The sequence below is a fragment of the Canis aureus genome, chromosome X (assembly GCF_053574225.1).
Source record: "Canis aureus isolate CA01 chromosome X, VMU_Caureus_v.1.0, whole genome shotgun sequence".
NCBI lineage: Eukaryota > Metazoa > Chordata > Mammalia > Carnivora > Canidae > Canis > Canis aureus.
This window is the reverse complement of record NC_135649.1, coordinates 6,567,162-6,593,499: the sequence shown is the minus strand read 5'-3', so window position 1 is coordinate 6,593,499 and position 26,338 is coordinate 6,567,162. Positions and strand designations below refer to the sequence as shown.

At 43.0% G+C, this 26,338-nt stretch overlaps 1 protein-coding gene across 6 annotated transcripts in view; it reads left to right on the top strand.

Annotated features, from left to right (window-relative positions):
• The window catches only part of AFF2 (ALF transcription elongation factor 2), a 471,048-nt gene that overhangs the window by 376,893 nt on the left and 67,817 nt on the right, over positions 1-26,338 (top strand). For all 6 annotated transcript variants that reach the window (XM_077888758.1, XM_077888756.1, XM_077888755.1 and 3 more), the window contains one exon: positions 2,381-2,418. In XM_077888758.1, coding sequence (XP_077744884.1) covers positions 2,381-2,418 — 38 coding nt within the window. The remainder of the gene's footprint in view (positions 1-2,380; positions 2,419-26,338) is intronic.

Genomic DNA, 26,338 nt, shown 5'->3' with positions numbered 1-26,338 from the left:
GTGGAGACTCCCTGCGACCGTTTAGCTTAGAGATGAAAGGTGGTGAGCACACAGGAGGATGATGTGAACTCCAAAGAAACGAGAACCTCTCAGCAGAGACATTTTCAATCAATAGCCAAGCAGCCCAGAAAACATAAATTTGAATGAAATTATTTTCCTATGATGGCTGTATAAAAAGACATAGGTTTCAAAGAAACTGGCCTTGAACATGATTATGTTCCTCTTGATCAGAGAAAACTAACTGGGTCTAATTGACAGTCCTGAAGCAAAGAGAAGAGAAGACATTTTCAAAAACTGTGTCACTGAATGAAAGCTAGGTTAAGCAATGTCACTTTGATTTCTCCCTCCCTGTCTTCTGCCGATGGCATGCTCATGCTATTGCATCCAGTGTGCTCTAAAAGGAAACCCCTTGAATACTGTGCTCGTGACTTTACGATCACCTAAGTCTTCTTCAAGAATAGACCTGTTTGGATTGCAAGGGATGGGAGAAAGCAGGCTCATGTCATTTCCACAATGACATGTCTTCAGCCCTCTACCATACCCCATTCCAAACCAGCCAGGACTGGGGGAGAAAGGGTGGTAGAGAAGGAAGCTGTAGGTGTGCATGGGCGGGCAGACTGGGTGCAGCTCCTGTTCCTTGCCACCATCCGCCTCTTCCTTCCCGCTTCCTTTCCAGGGCCAGACCTGCTCAGGGCCAGACCCTTGTACCCTTTTTTTTAAGAGTTTATTTATTCATGAGAGACACAAAGAGAGACAGAGACATAGGCAGAAGGAGAAGTAGGCTCCCTGCCTTCCCGCGGGGAGCCTGATGTGGAACTCAATCCCAGGACCCCGGGATCACGTCCTGAGCAGAAGGCAGACGCTCAACCACTGAACCACCCAGGTCCCCAGACCCTTCTATCCTAACTACATGTGAGACGTGACTTGAGCTGGCCACACACATATTGCTTATTTTTATCATTTTCACCTGTTACCTCCCGCTCTTGCTTTCTTGCTGCTCTACTGCCTGCCAAAATTCAGCCTCAGGCACAGATGGTGAGATGATTTTTGCCACTGAGAGCCAAAGAAAGTACCCAAATATTAATGGGTATTTACCTAGCAATGGAACTCAAGACTTAATAGAGGAGGGCTTGAATTTCCAACACAAATTTCTAAATTTGAGAAGTGTTTCATTTAAAAAATGGCTTTGGAGTGCGTTGAGCTGTTGTCATGCATAGAAGGGTCCGGGGTACTTACTGCACCAGGCGCCCAGAACGCCAAGTCTGATGTTATAAGTAGCTGCCCTTGCCCACTTCCAGGGTTCACAAATATAAAGGTCTCCAAATGGATACTTCTGGAAAGGGTCTGAAGATCCTAGAGACTGCCACACCACTGCTTTAGCACTCCCCATGTTAGATGTTATTTCTATAGTCTGCAAAAGTCTAGGGGAGTACCAGTTTGGTTCTGATTACATAATTATGCTACAGAAGTATGAAAAAAATCATCACTAAAACCCTCCAGGTGCTTAAACAGTTTGATAGACTGTAGCCATTCTGCCATCAGCGCCCCCAGCTGTGTTGCTTAGCAACATTTTAATTCCAGAAGAATCGAAGGAGATGCAGTCCCTGTGGAGAGGGAAACAGAAATAAGAGGGCTGTTGACAGATGATCTGAGTTGTTTCTTCTAATATACTGTGAAGATCACTAGCTCTTTTCATGAATGATAAATGGACTGTACACAGATCAATGGGTTCAGCAATAAACTGGAACCAGACTCCATGTCTAAGGCGACACAGGCCGAGAGGCCCACAGATTTCCTCATTTCGATGATTTGGTGTGTGTTTTCTTAAAGGTTCCACGGGAGGAAATTGATCCGAGCAGTCGGTCATCCCTTGGCCTTTTGTGGTCTCTGCTAATAAAAATGATTTTAGAAATGGCTACTTTGGCCCTGCTCTCACCATGCAGGTGCGGCCAGGTGTCAGGAGTCACACAGCATAAACGAGGCCCCACTGCAAATCTAAAAATCTCGGGTGTGCCCATGACCATCCCCGCTCTCCCACCACCACCACCTTCTCCGCGCCCACCCCCCCTGACTGCCACACCTGACTCCCCACTGTGTCAAAACGACCCAAACAGGCCCACCCAGGCGCTAAGATCTGAGTGTGAGGCAGGCAGAGAGGAATGAGTATCTGTGTCTGAAAGCTGCACTTGGACAGGTAACCATGTGCCTTGGGAAAGGAAATTGTGTTCTGTGTCTCCAGTCTGCTTATCGCAAGCAGCCTGCTTCAGTTAGGTCCTTATGTTTCGGAAGAGCATTCTATATTGCTTATCATTTTGGTAACTAGTTACGAAGATTATACCTGCTAATGTTGTCTAATTGCCTTTTTTCCTTCTGTTTACAGGCTGTTGAAAAGGCAAAACCTAAGAATAATCCTGTGAAGTAAGTTATTTTTTATTATTTGGAAATTTTAATTTAAATGGACTCTGTGCGTGTGTCAAAAGAGACCTCGACTGAAAAACGAAAACAAACCAAGGGGAATGAACAAACTACCTAAAACCAAAACCCAAATCTCCTATTGAGCAGGGGCCAGCTTTGATTTTGATTTTATTTTTGCCTGTGGTTCTGATGGGGAAGTGCCCCAAGTTGTGCCCAGTTTACATAAATTAATATGTGCCATCCATGAAGAGCTGCCAAAGACTATTATAATCCTATTCAATGCATGGTACTTCAAACCTTTGGGTCTTGCACATGCTAAAAAGATTATATTTTTAATTGCAAACCTTGGACCTATGACAGAGACTGAAATGGCTGAAAATGCGCCAAGTGATTTCCAGCCACGTGGGGAGGTTTGGCGCCTTGGCATCAAGAGCTCTTTCCAGCGCGTTTTATGGGACACTCTTAAATTATAAACAAGCAGCACAGCACTCTTTTAAATCTAGTTCATCTTAGACATCCTTGGAAAGTCTTCCACAGGGGAGACTTTCAAATTAAGAAGGCTGTTTGTCTTGTCATTTGGGTTTGTGGCATCTGATTATGGTGTTATGCAGACCAGGCCCACCAGCCGTGTGGCCTAGGGAAGTCCTACTCTCTTTGCTGGGTTATCGTAGGCCTCGCAATATCACATCTCTGGGAGCTCCGTATTAATTTATAATCGCCAACTTCCGTTGTAGTGAGCACCAAATGCCAAAATGGGGAGTGCATTAAATTTTAATAGTTTCTGGGAGACTGGATTAGCTAATACCAATGACAAGAAGGCTGCTTTTCCAAAGCACTAGGGTAGTGTTTAGCACACCATTAAATCCAAGCTCTAATTCATTTTTCCAAAAGGTTCTGTATACTTTCTTTTTAGATTTAATTTTCCAGGGATCCCTGGGTGGCACAGCGGTTTGGCACCTGCCTTTGGCCCAGGGCGCGATCCTAGAGACCCGGGATCGATTCCCATGTCGGGCTCCTGGTGCATGGAGCCTGCTTCTCCCTCTGCCTGTGTCTCTGCCTCTCTTTCTCTCTCTGTGACTATCATAAATAAATAAAAATTAAAAAAAAAGATTTAATTTTCCATAGGCCACGAAATAGTCCTTATTGGCTTTTGTAGCCTCTGGAGGAGCATCTGAAGTCTGGAGATATGTTATGCTAGAGTCATCCTATGGGAGTATTTCTGGTAGCTGTTGTCTGGTTATTTGATTGGGGTTGAAATCTTCTCTGCAGCCTGATTTCTTTTCTGGCTGTGCCCTGAAGGCTTCTCTACTGCACGCCTGTGGCAGGATTAGAGGATGGTGCTAATGAGGCCAAAGCCAGGGCTGCCTGTCCCTGGGTGGGCCATTAGTGATCGTCTTTCCCCTAATCCGATTGCACCCTTCCCTCCAGTCTACCTATGTGCAAATGTGTGCCCCAGGTCACAAGAGATGGGGCAAGAGCTGGAAGAGTGTAAACCCAGGCCTCAGTGGGACAAACATCCCCAAGTTCAAGCCCTCCCTGTAGGAAGTAAGCCCCAAGCTCTGTGTGGGCATGTGCAGAACCACCCATTGGTAGTATGTGGAGCTACACAAAATCAGACTCCAGTGGCCCAGTTTTGTGGGACCAGTTTTGTCTCTGCTCCTTGGCAGGATTCGACCCTCCAGACAATTATATCTTTTGAGGAGCTCTGGTTAATTCACAGTACAGACTCTATTTAACATCTGGCATTTTATGGACTATTATAAAGAGCAAACAGGAAAACTAGAAGAACCAAAGGATTAGTAATAGAATATGAGCTTTGTACTTTTAAATCTATCTGCAAATCTGCTTAGTTATAAGCCTTAGCCACAATCAACTGGTAGATGTTTAGAATCGTCTTCTAACTAAATAAGGTACTGTTCTCCACGTGCATTCAGGCGTCCTGTTGCAAGCAGGCTCACGATGCCTGACCCACCTTCCCAGCCACAACCACTGGGCGCTTGAAGAAGGGAACCTCCTTGAGACCTCAGCTCAGGGACAGAGATGCCAGAGCATGGTTCATATACACTGCCTGAGAGCAGAGCAGAAGCATAGTCTTGTGAAGTTTTATGCAGAGTGGTCCTCTTTCTGTTTCTGAGGTCTAGCCAAGAATTCCACTTACCCACAGTGCACTAAGAACCCAAATAAATGTTTTCCTGAATAAATGAACAGGGAAGCAAATTGGACACATCCCAAAGAATGGGCCTTCCAGGATCCTGGCCTGGAGGCTTAATGAGACTGGTGGCCCTACACTAGAGTGTTGGACCAGAAGGGGCCACGCTTTGTACCTGATCAAGGTGTCCATGACCCTCTTATTCTCGACTTACGCCATGGGTAAAATGCTCCCTACACTGCCCCGGTTCATTCCCACTACTTTGCCCCTGATCAGGTGCCGGCTTGCTCTCGTATGCAAGAATGAACATATGATTGAGTTTACAATGGAAAGTGTGTACAGTCTTGCCAGAAAAGCAGAGGTCTGGAAGCATTTACAACCAAAGCCTGAACACAGATTGGTGCAGATGATCATATGTGTGATTGGATGTCATCCTCTGGTGCAGAGTTTGGCAAATGGTTGGGGAAAAGAAATCAAAAGAATCTTTTGTGACATGTGAAAATCATATGAAATTCAAATTTCAGTGTCTATAAAAAAGCTCCATTGGCACGCCACGGCACGCTCATTTGTTTCCATATTGTCTGTGGCTCCTTTTGTGCTATGGTGGCAGGGATGAGTTGTGACAGAGACAGTACAAGCCACAAAACTGAAACTATTTCCTCTCTGGCCCATTGCAGAAAAAGTTTGCCAACCTTTGCTCTAGTTTCAGGTAGAAGAAGGCACAGAGAGTGAGCTTTTCCATGGCTGTAAGGGTTTAACTATCACCCCTCTGTCTTTTTTGGTTTAAAACATTGAGCAGGCATTGACCAAGCCCTTTTCCTGTGTTCTGGACTTTCTGGGGCCAATGTACACCCAATTCTCATTCAGAGCAAAGAGGCCACTCCAAATTTACCATATTTGAAGTCATTACGGGGATGAGATCCAGTGACAGGGCGGTGATGCCTCAGAAACCAGTGAACACAGAGCCAGAGCCTACTTCTCATCTTCCAAGTTGTGTGTGGATGGATGGCTTGCAAAAGGCATATGCATGTTCTAAAATTCTGTTACTCCCCAAGATCTAACTCAGGCTAAGCAAACTTTCCATTACAGCCATGGTAAATGATTCACAATATCCATTTTGTTTGTCTGTTTCCCTCTCTAAAGGTTCACCTCCTCCTCCCTATTTCTCAACTACTTGTTCAATTTACTTTTAATACCTTCATGGTTGTAAGCTTCTCTCATCACCATAGGGAGACTGTGGTACACATTAATTACACTCCATATAAAGGAGAAATTAAAATATATGCTTAGTGAATGTAAGCACATAATGTACCTGGATACACTAATGATTTTACCTTGAAACATTAAATATTACCTCTGAGGGTAAGGATCAAAATTGAATGTTCTTAAGATCAGTGATCAGGACAAGAGATGCTGGTGTATTTCTCAGTCTACTGGAGCCGTGCTGGTATCAAAGCTTGATTAGTATGTTCAAACTGTGGCTCTTTAATGTGTCAGAGAGACTTTCACTTGTATGTTAATGTTCTGCGGCAATTATCTTCAAGCTTTCATTGTGACAACAAGGCCTGAGAGATGTACAGATTTCTTCTACCATATGTGACTTATCACATACATTTTTTTAAAAACACATTTCTGTTATTAAGACATATGTGATAGTACACTTCTGCAAATGTGAATTGCTTTTGGCTAAAAGCCATGCACTAATAAGTTGAGTTGAATCTAACCGAGGTTGACATCTGCTACCAAAAGAGAGAGAGGGAAAGGGAGGGAGGGAGAAGGAGGGAGGGCGGGCGAGAGCACAGTTGTCAAGCATAACATTCTTCCTTGCTTTTACACTTTAACAACGTTAAACAACGTAGTTGTTGTCTTTCACAAATCAGGATCAGAATCCACTCTGCTTAGGAAATTACAGCTTTATTTAAGAACCAATCCATCTTCCAGATACGGTGGTTTCATTATTGAAAATGACAAATAGCCACAAAGATTGTCCTGACCGTGGTGTTTGTGCATTATTCATTTATTCATCCAATGAATATTTATTGAGAATCTACAGCATTCCGGGAACTGTGATAGATGCTGAGGGAATTAAAAATAAATCTGACACAGGTCTTACCCTCGAGGAGTTTAGAGTCCAGTAGAAGGGATAAAATCAGTTTGTAAAAAACTAAATACAAGATAGAGATGTTCGTTAAGTAGGAAACAGATAAAGTACTAGTGAAGCTCTAAGGACAGAAGGTGCTTCCAGTTAGCAATATTGGAGAAGGTGGGGGGGGGGAGGGCATTCACACCAAGGTTCTTTAAAGACTGTTGGTTTGAGCCATTGGTGCTGAGGTGGCAACGAAAAGTCAGGTTGGAAACCAAGGCTCAGAAATGGTCACTTAGGGACCTCAGGGCTTATCCAGATGAGAGAGATTAGCTCGGTGGAGTTGATAGTGGTGAAGAACCCTAACTTATGACTGAGTCACCATTGAGTCCCCTATTATTAAACATAAACAAAGAGTCCATAGACCTGGGATCTACTCCTTAATCTAACACTAGCTTGTGGCGTGAAATTGGACATGTTCCTTCCTTGCTACAGACCTCAGCTATATGATTTATACAGTTATTCCAGCTCTTGAAAAAAGCCAAAGCTCAAATGCCTATTTTGTAATTATTTTAGGAGATATTTGATGTTCAAGTTTGATATAGATGCATACAAGCACATACGTTGGAAACACATACATAATACACGTGTTTATTCACACACATGCACGGGCACACGCCATGTCTTTTCCCATCATTTCTGCCTTATATGCTTGTGAAATGAGGGCCAAAGAGCCACATCATTAGAACCTTCGAGAGATACATTAGAGAGAAGATGAGCATGCCTCCAAGAACATTGGGGTGAGTCATTTAGATGACCCCTTACAGCCAAAGAAAATTCTGCAGCTGGGGTTCATTTGTCTTGCGATGCTCTTGGAAAGATGCACAGCACAGTTGTGCAGCATGTCACTGGAATCAGCACATCTTCTCGGCTTGAGAAGGCAAAGGATCCTGTACTGTGAAGTGCCACAAACTAGCCTTGCAGGATCATCTCCTTTAGGAATAAAAGGTTCCAGCACCACAGAGGTTTGGCACACATGATCACCTCCCTTTCTTGGAGTGCCCCTGTGCACGTCTGAATAATGCAAGGTCAAAGAAGTCCTGTAACAAGAGGCCTGTTTTACTTTGTCTTATTCAAGTTTTCCCGAATGTGTTTAGCCAGAGGACAGCCTTCCCTGACATGGTGCTTCATGGAACACAGAATAGGATGCTCAGGTCCGTGGGAGATAAAATGACCACAAGGGAGCCTGGTAGTTCGAAAAACATAGGGCCTCATAACTTACATCCATCCCTGATAAGAATATATGAAATGAGCAGATGATTTAGAAAGTCAACCATGGAAAGGAAAGAAATCCCTCAAGTCTGAAATGATAAAGTATCTCTTATATCTCTTTTACAGTTTCACACTCTAAATGTTTTTTATGAATTGGGACTATCCTGGGGGCGGTCCTCAGTGAGGGGAATGGACATTTAGGGTTAGGTCCCTCGGAGTCAGATCTGTGACCCACTTGTTTTCTGGCAGGCACTCAGCCCAGTGCACTAGTGGACTAGCTATAATCAGATGCAGAAGATTTCAGCAGTCGTCTACACGGCACAGATTTCTGGACATCCTCCTTTTTAAAGACTTTTTTAAATAAGATTTTATTTATTTATTCATGAGAGACACAGAAAGGCAGAGACATAGGCAGAGGGAGAAGCAGGCTCCGTGCGGGGAGCCCATGCAGGACTCAATCCCAGGACCCCGGGATCATGACCTGAGCTGAAGGCAGATGTTCAACCACTGAGCCACCCAGGTGCTCCTCCCCATTTTTGTTGGCAATCAGAGTGGAGTCATGTAGGTGGTTCTAGACAAGGCAACTGAGATCCCGAGAGCAGACTACCCAGAGCCCCCAGGGGCCAGATCGTTCTTTCCACCTTGGACCCTTTGCCTCTTTCTCGTCACCTCTTAGGGACACACATGTCCACTTTAAAATTTGTGGTTGGTTTTCAAAGTCATATTAGCTAAGTTTACATAACATGTATGGTTTTCTTAGAGTATGGCACCAACTGTTTCAAAAATTACTGAACCAGCAAGTTTCCAGGCACTTGGACAATTAGGCCACCTTCACTTCTGGTAACTTTATATCAATAAGAAAGAGTTTCTTCGAAACTCCAAGCATGTTGGTTTGTCTCATTAGCATCACTGATCTTTTCAAAAGTATTAGGAGCACCTTTTTTTCGCGATGAAATGGATGTGGAAAGCACCCATCCATTGGTGAAGCAGAGGGACCTCACACAAGCCACCAAATGTGGGATCAAGCCACTTTAAAGGAAGTTAAGCCACTTTTTAAGCAACAGCATTCATAAAATACTTCTTTATCCAGGACTTTATAAAACACTGTCTTACTTTCTAACTCTCTGCTTCTAAAGCATGTACTGCTTAGACAAGAACAGACAACCCTTTCATCCATTCACACAGTCCAACCCATTTTTTGGTACATAGGAGTTATAGCTAGAATTTGACTTTAACGTGACTGCTCGGCAGTCTTTCAGAAGGCTGTCACAAACTCCAAATCACATAGCGGATCCGCACAAAATGCAAGCAAGCCCTGCACATGTGTTCTTTTGACAAACGTGATGGTTCCAGGCTCAGTGGATGGGGAGGTGAGTAAGGCACGGTGTCTGCCCTGGAGGTCCTCACACTCTCATATGGAAACAGACGCCCCATCGCACTACGGAGTGGATAGGCTCTGCGAATAAAGTGGAGGAACAAAGTGAGCACCTGCTTGGGGTGGGCTCACGCTGGCTCAGCAGGAAACCCTGGGGTGAACAGCGAGCAACACTTGCAAACAGCATGGTGAGAAGAAAGCAGAAACTGTGTTGTGAGCAGTGTCTGGTAGGTAGAGGCATCCAAGGAGAAGGGGACACTCTTCTAGAAAGCACGATCGTGAATTGCAGGAGAGGAAAGAAGGAAAGGAAGAGCTGTGTGTGCCAGGACACCCAAAGCATCAGGCTGCCAAAGCTCCGGGTCCCACTTTCAACAAGAAGAGGAGAGCAGTGCAATGTAGGTAGACATAACTAAGAAAATGCTCAAAAGGATTCTTTTGTTCTAGAAAGGTAAAGGTTAGAGTTAGGGAGGGATTAGAATCCACCCTTCTTAAACTGTTTGCAGAGAAATAGACATGTCAAATCCTTCCTGATTAGATCTGGCTAATCCCTCTCGGTGGACTTTTATGTAAATCTCAGCTCACGTAGGGTTCCTCTAAGCATCCGGCTGTTCCCTTGTGGCTTTATCCACCTTCGATTGTTTCTTACGTTTTTTAAAAATTTTGCTTCCGTACAGTTCCTTTCACGTTATTCAAACATCTAGTATTTTAGGCATGACACATAACACTATTATTCTAGCTTTATTTTCTGAATTTGTTGCATAGACATAAAAATTCTCTCTGAATGTATTTTTACCAGCCACAGACATAAGCACAGTAGGGCTATTTTGATTTCTAGGGAAATGAGGCATGCCCCCATGGTAACTACACACGGGGCTTCAAACAGTAAATCAGCCCTCCATCGACCACAAAATATGTTCAAAGTCAGGAGCCTAGGGTCATAAGTTATCATTTAGTTGACTACTAGTTGTTGGGGGCGGGGGGTGAGGAGGGAAATGAAGAACTATGGAGATGACTCTCTTTGGCCAGGAACTGAAACAGGAAGTAAAAAGTTTCTGCTTTATTAAAGCTTTTTCCCAAACCAACAGCAGTTGTCTAGAAACTCAACATTTAATAATAATAATAATAATAATAATAATAATAATATAGGTAAACAATCCTACCACAGTGAAGTGTTTCCATTTGTAGGATTTACAGCATGGGGATCGATGGCATGTCATTATGACCCAGTTTTATATATACACACATATTTATATACTTTGTGCATCAATATGGTCTCATGCTCCATGGTGATTTTTTTAATAAATTTATTTTTTATTGGTGTTCAATTTGCCAACATATAGAATAACACCCAGTGCTCATCCCATCAAGTGCCCCCTCAGTGCCCATCACCCAGTCACCCTCACCCCCCACCCACCTCCATGGTGATTTAAATCTAAGATGGAAGCACTGGTGATGGGCAGGTGGAACAGCCCTAACTATAGAGGTCCTGAAATCTTTCTTTTTTTTCTTTTTGGTGTCTGTTTTCCCTGTCCTCATCACCCCCTAATATTTGACTGTTTTCCTTCTCCCAGGACCATATTCCCACAAATGCATTCCATGTGGTTGGTGAAAATATTTCAGAAAAGTCTTGTGGCTTTTTGCTTATTTTTTTGGTGGCTTCAGGGAGCACGTGACTGCACACTTCCCTGGAAGCCCAGGGTAGTCGGGGGGGCTTCTTTATACTCACTGGCTCTGCATCATCAGACCCTGCAGGCTGAGTTGCCAGGAATCTACTAATCATAGCACCTATGCTAGGAGCACACCTTATTCATCTCTCTCCCACTCCCTAGAGATATAGGTCACTACCAATACTAGCTAAGTGAAGGTTTCACTTGCTTCAAGATGCATGAGTTTACTCAGCAAATTAGACAAGCTCACCACCCTGCTTTAAAGATAGGTGTGGGGGCACCTAGGTGGCTCAGAGGTTGAGCATCTGCCTTCTGCCCAAGGCATGATCCTGGGGTCCTGGGATCAAGTCCCATATCGGGCTCCCTGCCTGGAGCCTGCTTCTCCCTCTGCCTGTCTCTCTCTCTCTCTCTCTCTCTCTCTCTCTCTGTCTTTCTCTCTCTCTCTCCTCTCTCTCTGTGTCTCTCAGGAATAAATTAAAAAAATCTTAGAAAAAACATAGGTGTGGATGTGTGTATGCACTCTCTACACATATGGACTACACTGCTCAGATATAGATCAAACCTTGCCCATTTCCCCAAATGGATTTGACATGACTGAAACAAGATCATAGGGGAGGATGTTTAAAGGCGACAGAACACCCTGCTGTTTCCTAGCACCGTGGAAACACCTGTTAACATGTATGCAGCAACTAGCAAAATGCGCTATGTGTTTTTAAATCCACCCAAATGAGGGCTGGCCTACAATGACAGAGATGCAGGGACGCCGTTGTACAAAGCCTGTTGGGAGATCAACTTGCAGACCACTGGTCACACACTTGTGACCTTCTTCTGCCGGCGCTTAGCAATGGGTGCTAAATCCTGGAATGAGGGTTTAACTTTTGAAAACTATCCCAAGATGGGGACTCAGAGCCTTGACTTGAAAAAGTGGTCAGTAGGGAAATAAACATGCATATTGCTTCAAAATAAGAGTGATTTTCTCTTGTGGATACTGAATGCCCCCAAGAGGAGTTTTAAAGGCGTTGTGCAAGAGTGACAGCGTTGGACAAGCACCCCATGCAAAATAGCGACTGCTCCCACATGTACCCTCACCATCCCCTTTGGCCTCCTTTATTTTTTCCACTTTAGCAGTTAATATACTGTATTTGTCAGATTCATCTGTGTAGTGAGCTGTCATCTCTGTTTTCAAGGGTCACTTCCCACAAGAATGTAAAGTCCATATGGGTGTGAACTTTGTACACGCCACTATAACCCTAGCACCTGAACAGTATCTGGCATGCAGTAGGATCTCAATATTTGTTGAATGAATGAGTGCAGGTATCTTGGGAGGGGGACTTTGAAGTTCAGCCATCCGAGTTCGGTAGGTATATGAGTTTGGTTTTAGAGTAAGCCTGTTTCACACAGCCCTGTGGACAATTGCTGAACTCCTCACTCACCCTCACGTGAGTTACTAACTTTTTCTGGAAAGGAACCAAGCGTTCTTTTAAAATAGTCTGTGTTCCATACTGGATTAACTCTGAGGCATTTTAAAGTTCCAGTTCCTATCTTGACAGCGCTGGAATTTCACCTCACAGATGATTCATTCCTCTGGTCTATACCCACCTTCCAACTCAGGATATATTCCCTCTCTTAATTTTGAAGGGAGGGCACAGGGGTAAAGATGTTGGCTTTCCTATGAGTTGGGGTTATGCGTGGGTGGTTGCATGAGAGGTCATTAAGCATTTTCAAGAATGACAGAAAGCACATTTTTTGTCACTGTGGGACAAGTAATCAGAAAGGTTATTAAGCGAACAGCTGACAACACATGCTATTTCCTATTTTTGAAAGGCCACTCTGATGCTCAGAAATTAGCAGGATGGGACACAGAGCAGCCAGTAGCAAAACACCCACACTTGCCCTCTGCCTACAGCTGGGGAGTCTGAGAAGCCCCCTATCTCCTCTTCCTCCTTCCCATCATACTTCACCATCAGAGCATGAAGAAGTTTCCAGTAACTCCCCATGGGCCGATTGTCCCAGGAGCTGGATGGCTCTGCTGGTCTTTCAGCAGGGCTTGATACACAGAGTCACAGACATTTCCAGCCACAAGGGTTTAGGCAGTAACTCCAAGGAATGGTAAAAGTAAACATGCTTTCTTTTACTTGTTATTGTCATGAATATGTAAGTGCTGTAATTGAGTCCTTTGGTCACATCTCCATGACAGGCTTGAAAAAATTTCCCTCACTTTATATCGATGTGTATGAAAAAAAAGAGAGAAGAAAAGAAAAGAAAAAAAGAAAAGAAAAGAAACAAGACCAGGTTTCAGGAAATAACACTGCTCCAAGGTTAATTTTGCCTCATACAGCATTTCCTAGAATTGAATTGCCTGATCTCCTCCCTCGGGGATTGCTCTTATGCTTGCAATAATCGAGGCTGATTTTATTGGAAAATCACCTCTGGATGAGGAACGTACTCCAGAGGAAACTTTGTACGGGGCAGGCTATTTTCTGGTGCCAGTGGCACGCTATCCAGGCCCATGCTGTTCGGGTTCCTGATCTTTCTGTTCCTTTAGGCAGCACGTTCAGTAGCGAGCCTTCAGGAAGAGTAGAATAACTAGACATATTAGGGAAATTTACTTTGAATTGTGTTGGGGACTTACTGGCTAACAAGTCGGTAATCAAACTGTAGCTTTTAATATGCACATGAAATGTTTTACTAGTTGTGGCCGGACTCACTGTAGTTTTACTTCACCTACTTACCATAAAACCATTTTGTGTCATGATTTAAGTCCTCAAAGATTCTGGGTGCATGTCAGGGGAGAATTATGGAGGGTAGGATAAGGGGGAGAGGAGGGTGATGCTGCATATTAAAACTGACATGCTACCTTTGTAGGCATGGCTCATCTATCAAATAATTTCCTGCTTGTTGACTGTGTTAACTATAAGAAGGATCCAGAGTTATCTGGATAGAGCAGTGCAGCACAACTAACCAGGAGGCCCCAATTCAGAAATGTATCCCAGCTCTCAGACTCCTCCCCCAAGTGGAAATTGAGAATATTATAGATGGAATATATGGAGCGTCTAGAACAGAAGCAGGGAAGGAGAAAACTGATAGAAAGGCCACACACCAGGGGACTCTGGTAACCCTGGGGTGACATTGACTCTGAAGGCTGAAGGAAAGGTCCTTGAAAGCTGATTTGATTCATGAAGACAGAAGAGTTGGGTGGAGGAAGCCAGAAAGTATAGTTTAATGTGCAAGAGAAAGAAGCAGAGCAGAGGGAATACTCCTCCCCCAAGAGGCAGTAGTCCTCTAGTTTCTAAGGCAAAACCTACAGTAGGTAGGAGAGAGCTAATTCCCCCTATTGTGCTGCCATTAATAGTCTCCATGCTTGGGCCACTCATCGGAGCACAGGAAAACTTGATCAGGGGCGATGGGCTTAATGCCTACTGCTGGGTTTGAAATCATTCAGACACTCAGTGTAGAAGCCAAACTGCTGGTGTGTGCTGACTGGTTGGCACCCTTCTTTTATGAGTTTTGTGCCCAGATTATTACTATTATTTACTTTAACCAAGAGAGGAAAAGTAAAACGATTCCCATGATCCAACAGGCACACAAAGCTTTTTAAGTCCCGATGTCAGTGGCATATGGCTTAGTAGTTGGGTTTCTAGCAATCAAGGAAAAAACCTTGTGCAATATTACGGGAGCTGAGTTCCCCAGTGGGCATAACAGAGATGATTAGATATATTGAGTTTTTTGTGTCATTCAAAGAAAGCAGAATCTCATACACGTTGGTGTTAGCTTCCCCTCACTTCATTTCAATTTTCAATAACCAGTGTCATCACATGTAACAGTTTCTTTGTAATGAAACTTCATGTCAAATTGGATTTGTCTTTCAGGTGAAAGTATATTGTGAAACCCCCTGAAATCTGATTTTTCAAATAATTTTTACTGCCACAAAAATCATAAATATAACTCAAATTCTCCCCAGACAAGAATAATGCGGCCAATGAATGATAAAAACAAAATCTCTGTGTTTGAAAAAAAAAGTTATATTTCTGCTTTTGACTTTTGACAGGCCTGGGGAAAGCAGTGTTCCAGTTAATCAAAATGATTTGGTTAACAGAACTATCAGATGTAGAGAAGATGATTTTCAAGGAATTAGGAGAGAGTGAATGCCCCTGATAAGAAACAGTGCCAGGTATAATCTAATCCTCCTTCGATGGCTCGGCCACAAACAGTTGACTAACAGGGGTAGGCACTCAGTTACCAACAGTGAGCACCTAGAACTTCCAAATAACCAAGATTCCTGTGCAGACAGCACAATGAGAACTATTCGTAGTGTCCTCTCATAAAAACCACCAGAGATAACAAGGGTCAGCAAAGGTGTGGAGAAAAGGGAGTCTCATGCACTGTTGAGAGTGTACATTAGTGCAGCCGCTATGAAAACCAGCATAGAGGGTGCTCAGAAGATTCAAATGGGAACTACTGTACGATCCAGCGATCCCACTGCTGGGAACAGAGCTGAAGGCAACGAAGTCACCATCTCAAAGAGCTAGCTGCACCCCTGTGTTCATTGTAGCATTCTTCACCATAGCTAAGACATGAGATGAATGAGTAAAGAAAATGTGATATGTAATGGAATATTATTCACACACACACACACACACACACACACACACACACCAGAAGGAAATCCTGCCATTTGCAGCAACATGGATGAATCCTGAGGGGATTATACTAAGTGAAACAAGACAGAGAAAGGCAAATACCGTGTGATCTCACTTATATATTTGGAATCTAATAAAACCCAGACTCATAGAAACAGAATAGATTGGTACTTGCCGGGGGACAGGGCGTGGGGAAAGGGTGAAGGTGGTCAAAAGGTACAAACTTCCACTTATAAGATGAATAACTTCTGGGGACCTGATGCACAGCATGGCGACTATAGTTAATAATGCTGTATTGTATACCTGACAGTCGTTAAAAAGAGTAAATTTTTTAAAAGATTTTATTTATTTATTCATGAGAGACACAGAAAGAGAAACAGACAGAGAGAGGCAGACAGAGACCTAAGCAGAGGGAGAAGCAGGCTCCATGCAAGGAGCCCACTGTGGGACTAGATCTTGGGATCACACCCTGAACCAAAGGTAGACACTCAACCACTGAGCCATCCAAGCTCCCCTAAAAGAGTAGATCTTAAAAGTTCTCACCACATACACACAAATGGTAACTATGTGAGGTGATGAATGTATTAACTGAACTTATTGGAGTATTCATTTTGCAATATAGTCTATCAAATCATCATGTACACCCTAAACTTACACCACATCATATATCAATTTTATCTCGATAAAGAAGGGACAAAGTTCTAGGTGCTTAGATGTGATAATGACCAGTCTGATTTCCTAAAAGTATCCAGTTCTGTTCCTGGATTTTGTAGTTTGTTAAATCACCCCTTTGCTCTACCTGCTTCCTCCCACCTCAAGAAAGCCATAGTCAGTCTCACAGTGATGGGAAAAACTTTCCGGTGATATCCGTACAAATACTCCAATGTCCAGAGAAGTCAGGTATCACCTCCACCACTTGTATGCTCATTCTTAAACATGAAAAGAATTGAATTTGGGTGGTTTTGTGATAGGCTGTACAAAGCAGAACTTCCCCACCACTCCTTAGTGGCATAGATGACAGAAATGCTGATATATTGATCCTTGTAATCCTTGGGGTGGCAGGGCCCAGGAGCCATGGAGTCTGTTGATTGCAAACCATACCATTCTTTTGTGGACCAAGATGTGGAAAAGGTCAGGAAACGCTATTCTAAGGATTTGAGTGTTGTGCCTACATGTTCATATTTTTAAAGTTTAGCTTCAAGATCATGATTCTCTCTTCCTTTGGCTAATTTGATGGGCTAAATTAGCTTTTCCCCAAAGTGTGGTCTATGGAGAGTGTCTTAAAGGATGTTAATAGGTTATTCAGGAGACAAAACAGGTATTTGTACATGGGTGTATGTGTGTGGTGAAGAATTGTCAAATAAGTATGGGAAATGCTGGGTTAAAAAAGTTTTCTCCTAAGGTTGACTTTGAGCCCTTAATGTTCTAATGTATGTTGTGCATCTCTGTGAGGGGGAAATGTAGTTTACTGCAGTGCTTCCCAAGCTCGTTTGACCTAGAAGGCTTTTGGCTATGGAATCTCACAATCTACTTTGAGATATGCTGCAGTAGGTAAAGCTGGATTGCATTAATGATGTCAAGTCAGTAGCAAAGTAATTCTCACTTGAGGACAGCCCCATGAGCCAGAAACAGAAGTCTCTGTAGCCAACCTACCATTGGTATATGGAACTCCTGGGACATAACCTAGAAGGTTCACCAGCCTGCCAAGGAGGCCTCTAAAGAGGCCACTAGTCTGAATCAGTAGCCAGTGGTCCTGAACAGAGTCTTGAAGCCAGAGCCACACTGTAAGCAGATCATGTGAACTAGAAAATTGGAGTTATGGTCTAATGAGTTCACTAAATATGAATACCCATGTCATCTAGATCAGCATCCCCTGTAATGTCTGTTTGCTCTCTTAAAACTTTCTTCACTGTAGCCATAGAAAGTGGAATTTTTGAGGTGATAATGCAATCTTTTAAACAGCTATTTTGAGATATGCTCCATATAACATACAATTTAATGATTTAAGGCATACTGTTCAGTGGGTTTTAGTGTATTTTCAGATTTGTGTGACAATCATCACAATCGATTTTAGAACATTTCCATCACCCTGGAAGGAAACCCTGAGCCCATTGAGCCATCACTCCCCATTCTTCCCTCCACGCAGCCCTTACCACTCTGTCTATGGATTTGTCTATTCTTGGCATCCCATATAAGTGTGCTCTTATGTGGTTTTCCTCACTTAGCATAATGGTTTCAAGGTGAAGGGCAAGGGGCATGAATCAGTACTTCATTCCTCTTTATGGCTGAGTAATATTGTTCCATCTTATGGATAGACCACATCATGTATGTCCATTTGTCAACTGATAGGCATTTAAGTTGTTTTCACCTCTTGTCTATTGTGTGCAATGTGGCTGTGAACATGGGTGCACAAGTTTTTGTGTAAACATATGTTGTTCAGCTCTTTTAGGTATATACTTAAGAGTGGAGTTGCTGAGTCATATGGTAACTCTGTGTTCAGCCTTTTGAGATCATGCCAGACTGTGTTCTAGACTGGCCGTTCCATTTACATTCTCACCAGCAGTATATGAGGCTTCCCATTTTTTTGACAACATCACCCACACTGGTTTTTATCTGTCTTTTGATTATGGCCATCCTAGTAGGTGTGAAGAGAGAACTCATTGTGGTTTTGATTCACATTTACCTGATGACTAATGATGTTAAGCACCTTTTCATGTGCTTAGAGCCAATTTTGTATCTTTGGAGAAATATTTATTCAGGTCCTGTGTTTTTATTATTTATTTGTAATAATTCTTTATATATCCCAGCTACAAGTCCCTTATCAGGCATATGATATACAAAAGAGTTTTCATTCTTAGGCCTTATTTTTAGCTTTTTGATCCATTTTTTTTAAGATTTTATTTATTCACTCATGAGAGACACACAGAGAGAGGCAGAGACACAAGCAGAGGGAGAAGCAGGCTCCATGTAGGGAGTCCGACATGGGACTCGATCCCAGGACTCCAGAATCATGCTCTGGGCCAAAGGCAGGCACTTAACCGCTGAGCCACCCAGGGATCCCCAAATTTTCTGATCCGTTTTGAGTTGATCTCTATGTATGGTCTGAGGTGAAGGTCCAACTTCATTCTTTTGCATATAGAAATCCAGTTGTCCCAGCATCATTTGTTGAAAAGACTATTACTCGTTCCCTATTGAATTATCTTGAGGCCATTGTCAAAAGTCAGTTGATCATAAATGTGAGAGTTTACTGCTGGGCCTTATTTCTGTTCCATTGATCTATATATCTATTCTTATTTTAATACCACACCATCTTGATTACTATAGCTTTGTAGTAGATTTTGAAATTGAGAACTGGGATTCCTCCAACTTTTTTCATTTCCAAGGTTGCTTTGACTGTTCTGTTCTGGGTTCCAATTAACACATTTTTAAATTTCACTTTACTTCTGTAGACACCGCCTCTTAGTTTAGAAGGCAACCCCTGAGCCAGTATTTGGACTTCACATATGGGACACGAAGACAAAAAGCCTTAGCTCGGTGTAGAAGTGTATATTTCCAATTCTGAATTTAAGAGCCCCAAGAGAATGGGATTGGGAATTAGGCCTCACAACTTTCCAAAAGTCTCAACCTGGGTGGAACCAAGGTTATCTCCAAATCTGTGTGTTTTCCCTCATGAATCACCGTGATTGCGATTTTTCTTACAACCATGCTGGAGGCTGTGATTCCCCAGAGCATCCATTATGCTTGAGACCAACTAGTTGACTCGGACTAGGGAATGTCACCAAGAAAAGGGGAAAGCCTTCCCTTTTTTTATATTCCAAATATACTGAGGAAGAATTTAATAGTATTTTAAATATATTGGAGATATTACAACTAAAAGTAAATTATGACTTGATATTTAATGCTTAGAATAAAACAACTACGTCATGTGAATCCTTCTCAAAAGCATCTAACATCTTATGGCTTGGTAAGCTGGTGTGAAATATGAATGGTGTTCTTCAATTCCATAAACTGATTCATTCTACTTACAAAACAGGGGGGCGGTGTGGCTATTGTATCACATAGCCAAGGCTTCGCAGTCTGTGTTCTTACTTCTTGGCAGTTTTCTGTAATTTTATGAAACATTTTAATATGACAAAGTCACTTCAATTACACAGTCATTATAAGTTTTGCCAAGGTTGAGTATGGATTGTTTTGTGTTCATTAGAGCACAAAATTAGAATTTTCATTGCTGCAACTGTAAACACTGTTTTTGGCTCAAAGGAATCAAGCGTTTTCTCATAAAATCTTGGATAGCTGATAATTGGTATTTTTGCCATTTTTCAGCATCTTTTAATTTTTTGAAACTATTTGCTGTTTTCCCTCTTTTGGTCTATTTCAGGAAGTTGAATAAGTGATTCTCTCCCAAATGGATGGTACTGCATGCAGTGCAAGAACTGCTGGGCACAGAGAGAGCGGTCCCCAGAGTCAGGAGAAAGAGAATAAATTATTTCTTTTATTTTCTCAGCTTTAGTTGGCCCAAAGTCTGGCAGTTAGACCTGAGTAAGTCTGGAAAAACCATCTGGCACACCTACATCTGTTCTCACATTTGCCAATCAGGATTTATCAAAAATCAATGGCTCAAAAACATGAAGCCCTTAAGAGGTGCTAATTTGTGGCTAAAGAATAATTCAAATGCTGCACCATTTGGTCCTCATGGATTATAGTTTGGTTTTGGGGAACTGAGTGAATCTGCTTTATCTTACTCTCTTACGTTCCCTGGAAAAATAAGAAAATAGTGAAAAGTAGTTCACATCTGAGGACTTTCTTTTCCCTCCCTTTGTCTCTTCAGATACTAGAATGATTTTGCCAATGGGGTTTAGACACCTCAGTGCTATTCATTAATGGACAGCCAGACATCCCTACTCATTTCCCAGTTATTAGGATGTTCTCAGCAAAACACCAACACTTGATTCTTTCTTTTTTTTAGATTTTATTTATTTATTCATTGGAGAGATGTTAAGAGACAGAGAGAGTAGGGGGAGGGACAGAGAAAGAGGGAGAGAGAGAAACCTCAAGCAGACTCCCCGCTGAGCATGGAGCTCAATGTGGCTCGATCTCACAACCCCAAGATCATGACCTGAGCCACAATCAAGAGTCAGACACTCAACCAACGGAGCCATCCAGGCTCCCCACCAACACTTGATTCTGAATCATTGGCCACTTACCATCTCTGTTCTCCAACCTTCTGCCTGCCACTCAGAGTCAGTCATCTATGAAGAACACTCCCATCCTTTTCCCTCCCTACCAGCAAAAGGGAGAGGGCATTCATTATTCATTACAATGCTTCCTCTTGGCCAAGGTATATTCTCTTGCTTCAAACTCAGAACAGCTCATTGGCTTGCGGAGATCCAACAGCCACGGGCGGAGGAACAAGTTTATTATGGAAAGCACATGACTCTGCCAGATTTCACTGACAGATTTTAAAGCCGGAGCAAGCAATTGGCTGGCACTCTTTGTGCATTAATGTCCTTTGGCCCTCACCATGCTCATTGTTACACAGGTGCCCCTTATAAGCACAGAGACATTTCTAAGATAATGAAACAAATAATGCCATTCACATACCAGCAACTATGGGGAATTTATGCCTCAAAACCAAATCTGTACCACGACGGCCCATATGTAATAGATGAAATTATGGTTTGATACAATTATAGATTGCTTTTATCCGACCTTGTAGAGTTGATGATTCAATGGTTTACTTTTGTACTTTATGTGGCTGTATGCCTGGCACAAGGGGTTTTGTCGCTGAATTGCCAAAAGCACCTGGTTAAAAGGTGATTTCCTGACAAATAAATGACTTCCGAGGTCCAGCTTTATGGTGCAAGAGCTAAGTGCATGAATATTAAACTCTAAGTGCATGAATATTAAACTATACTACTGTTTGCTAAAATTTGGAAACTGAAACACAGCAAACCATGTCTAACTTACTAGTAAGTAAAAACAAAGCATGTGTGACAGATCAAATATGGGCATGTGTTAAAAATCGCAGTGTGCATTAGCGGAGTTGAATGGGGTCCCACAGATAGAGCATAGGGAATCGAAAAATACTTCAACTCCTAGGAAAACACATGATTATTTGCTTTGTAGGATGTATATAGCCTCTGCCTAGAAGGATTTTATTCTCTGCCAGGGAGTCTGCCATGTACCAAACACTCCCTGTCGCAGGGTCCCAAATCACTTTCTAAAGCCAACCAGAAGCTTCTCTGTCGGCACGTGTTTATGAGGCTGTTATCTAGCCCTTAGAGGGAAGAGGACCGTCTGCATGGATTTGTTACAGAAAAAGGAGGTTAGGGGTGATTCTCTGGGCTGTTTATCTGTCATGGAGAAAATGGAATATGTCAAAAGGGAGCCACAGCTTAGACTTTGGCAATTGCCAGCAGCTAAATGGGTCTAATTATATTTAAGAGTTCAGCTCTATTGACGTAGATAGAATAACATTAGAAACGACCCCCCATATTTTAGAGTTTTCTATAGAAAGTGAATTGAATCTCACCTTTCTATAGATGGCTGAGCCTCAAATCCTCTTAAGGTGGAAGGGCAACTGTGAGAACTCAAAACTGAAACTCTACTGCACACATTTTGATTTGCTTCAGGGACCTAATTAATGACCAACAACCATGATTAAACCCACCAGCTAATGAAATGAGAATAGTGAGAGTTGTAAAAAAGAAAGCAACAAACTATCATGTGCATGTGCGTGCGTGTATGTGTTGTGTATGTGTACTTTTAGCAAGCATCGATTTCCTGTCACTGAAGGCAAACATGTTTAGCTTCAGAGTTCTTACCTGTATGTCATGGCTCCCATCTAGATGAACAGTGCCTGATTTTTATGGGATCATGAAAATGAAGATAATTTGGACAGCTACTCCCTCACCCAGGAAAAGCATTCGGTATGATTTGATGCACTTGAATGGAAATGTGTTGAGCCTCTACTCTGCAAGACACTGTAGGGGATGCCAAAATGGGGGTGCCAACACCCGCCCACAGGGGCATTAGGGTTTCGTTGTGGGGTGTGGGGGTGAGTTCAGATACACAGATGCTTCTACTTCCAGATAGATGCCAACCTAAGTGTGATACAGAATCGATTTTTTAAATGTTAGAATTGAGCCAAGCCTCGCCCCCCCCCACACACACACATCCTGCTGGCAACAACAATCTTTTGGTAATGTGGGCTTGTGCAGCTCCCACTGAGGTCTAAAGTCTCTATGTTCTTCAGTTTTGTCAGATTTTACCAAGAGGATCTTCGTAGGTTACATATCACCCAACAACCCAGCCAGGTCTGCTTCAGAAGTGACACTTACACACCCAAATTTAACCATCGCACAGTGATAAGGAGATCGTTGTGATACTGGATTGAATCATTTTAACAATTTGCTTTTAAAAGCTACTGTCCAGGGGGGCACCTGGGTGGCTTAGTTGGTTAAGCATCTGTCTTCAGCTCACGTTATGATCCCAGGGTCTTGGATTGAGCCTTGCATAGGGCTCCCTGCTCAGGGGGGAGCCTGCTTCTCCATCTCCCTCTGCTGCCCCCGCCCCTGCTTATGCTCTCTTTCTCAAATAAATAAATAAAATCTCTTAAAAATAAAATAAAAACTGCTTTCAGTTGGCCTCCATTGCCCCCTGAATTGGAAAACAGAAACCACATGAGCTCTGTGGCTCTGGGCAGCTCTGATCCTGTCTAATCTATGAATCCATTCTGTTAATGTGTAGCTCCCTGTCATTGAGTAGCCATAGGGAGAGAGCTGAGAATATCTTGTTATTTTATTCCAATTTTTTTAAGTAGGCCACACACTGGGCATGGAGCTCAGTGCAGGGCTTGAACTCACAACCCTGAGCTCAACACCTGAGTGGAGATCAAGAGTTGGATGATTGACTGAACCGCCCAGGCAAATTTGAAAGATAGCTTCATAAGGACATGTGGTTATCATCTCTATGTTTAGAGGAAATTAGAAAAAATAGAAAAATAACTTGAACCTTTTAATCAATTTCAACAGTCAGCGTCTAGCACACAGTAGGAATTTAATATTTGTTTCAATGAATGGATGCAAGAAATAATGAAGGCAACCTCAACCTTTGGAACAGCACCTCTGCAGTGTGTCACATGCGCACACTTATCCCAAGGGATGCTAGCGGTCACTTCTACAGCACAATTCTGGCTGTTGGCCCTGGGACCAGGAGTCCTAGCCCTCTTTGTGAGGCTTTCAGAGAGTCCAGGTGATGGGAGGCATGGTGTGGTGATGTGAGGAGCACAGGCTGAAGTGTCGGTCCAAATCCCACTGCTGCCCCTTCCCCACCAAGTAGCTTTGGGCAGATTTGCCTCACTTCTTTTTGCCTCCTTCTCCTCATCTGGAAAATGAGGATAATGATAGAACCTGCTCCATAGGGTGCAACAGAGAATGAATGTGTTGATAATGCATAAGGCCCTCAGAATACCATAGCTATACAAGTGTCTGCCGTGATGTTGGTCCCTGTATCAGAAAGCCCACCGGCTGGGTTCAGTCACCAGAGCTCTGAACCTGGTGTCAGAAGACTAGGATTTGAAACCTGGCTAGCTTTGTGGCCTTGGGCAATTTCCTTAACTTTTGTCAGCCTTAGTTTCCTTATTTCTGAAATGGGATAATGCCTCCTCTAATGTGCATCAAAATCCCTGGCATATGGCTAGTGCTCGATAAACATCTGCTGAGTCTGCTGGATGCAGGTTCTTAGAGCAGTTGCCACGAAAACAAGCCACAGTTCAGCCTATCAGATATTTCTAGTATTTTCCTGGCCTTGTCTGGCAGCTCTCCTGCTTCCCATGTTCTGTGCATTATGCAAAGACTGAGTCCAGAGATGGGGAGGCATCAGGGCTGTCCTGGAAGTTCCATTTGAATTCTAAGCCTGCTATGTCATAAAAGAAAATAACAAAGTATGTGTTGGGTGTCCTCTGCCAAAAGCAGCCTCGCCACATCAAAGCCTGACAATCCTACTTATTCAGGCTCTTCTGAAATGAGAAGGCTGGATAGAAACTCCCCTACTCTGCATCACACTGGTTACATGAGCTCCCTGCTACTAACACTATCCAAATGGGGCTGTAGCTCAGGAGGGAAACACACACACACACACACACACACACACTCACACATACACACACACTCCAAGTCACATCACCTTTCCTATGCAAAGCAGAAAGTCCTTAAAGTTCGTGTGAGTGGCTTTTGTTGAGTATCTGTGGGGAAATCAGTTTCATTGCAGAACTGAGGTGTAAGCGGCCTGAATGCCATAGTTTCTAAATGAAGATAGAGCATATGGAGAACACAGAGTGGAATTTATGGCTCATCATTATAGAGGCTACGTTGGAGCGTCCGTCTTGCTGGTGTTCACAGCAATCTGCTCTCTCTCACATCAAAGCATGACCAAGTGGCAGTGACCTCCCCACCATTTCCCTGGCAGTGAACCTGGCCCACCCTGCTTCAGTCCATATTCATTGATTTTTGTCACTCAAATGGAAGCTCATTGGTGGATCTGCTTGGGTGACCTCTTAGAATAAAAGCCTCCACATCACGTGGAAAGCACAGCTTGGGACATCTTCCCTGATGCTCTCATTGAAAAGTATAGAAAACTTTTGGCTGATGCCTTCCACCCAGCTCTGTTTCTTCCCTGATAATTTAAGATTCTCCAACCCTGACACCTAAGTCTTCATTTCCCACACTGGTTCTGTTTGAGTGGGGCTTGGTTTGTTTTTTGTTTTTTAAATGAATTCTAATCGTTGGTTTACCTTTTGGTGCCACTTTGACTAATGTTAGGATTTTTTTTTTTTTTTTTGTATGCCAAAGACTTAGACTTTGAAGTTTATCCAGAGAATTGATAGATTCTGGAAGGAAGAGAAACTAGGAACTTGAACATGGGCATATAGTAATAACTACTGAATGCTGTGGCTGGAATTCTTGCATGAGAGGGAGTATGGCCAGGGCTGGGTTCAAGGCGGGAGCTATGTCTTGGCAGAGACCTGGCAGCAGCCAGACCAATGAGTTCCATCATTTTCCTCCTTCAATAAGTAACTCAGGCCACCACAAATCGTTCTTCTCTTTCTATTTTTTTCTCTCGCTTTTGTCTCTTTCATCGTATTTTCTCTTTCCTCTTCACTCTGCACCCGCCTCCCTCTCTCTTACAGGTTTTCTCAGAATCCTCTTTCACTTCTTGCCAGGACTCACACTCAGCCTTGTTCTCATTACGCTGCAGCCCGCAGCATGTGCGCAAAGCCAAGTGAGGGCTGGACCAGAGGTGAGGGGCCTGCAGCTAGTCTCTTGCATTTGGTTATTATTTTGATCATAACTACACAGAGATTCGATCACAAGGCAAAGAGATACCTCGCATTCTGCATCCCAGCCAGATGTTGGCTTCTTTCGTGGAGGGTCATGAAAAGTGTTAATAACGAAAGCACTGCCAAACTCCCTACTTTAGAAGACTCAAACAAATGATATTATCATGTTTTTATGTATTCACTGTCAACCTGGCCTTCATTTGACCGTCACAGTATCGGGTAAGAATTTGCCAGTGTTCCAGTGCTATTGTCATGTGCTGAGTTTACAAAATGAATGCAAAGATGATTAGGGGTTCTCCTTGTCTTCCAGAACATTCAGATGGTATCCAAAATCCCCTCAATGGAAGCCCTGGCTCTGCTTTTCATAAGCTTCCCACTCTGTTTAGATACAAGACTGT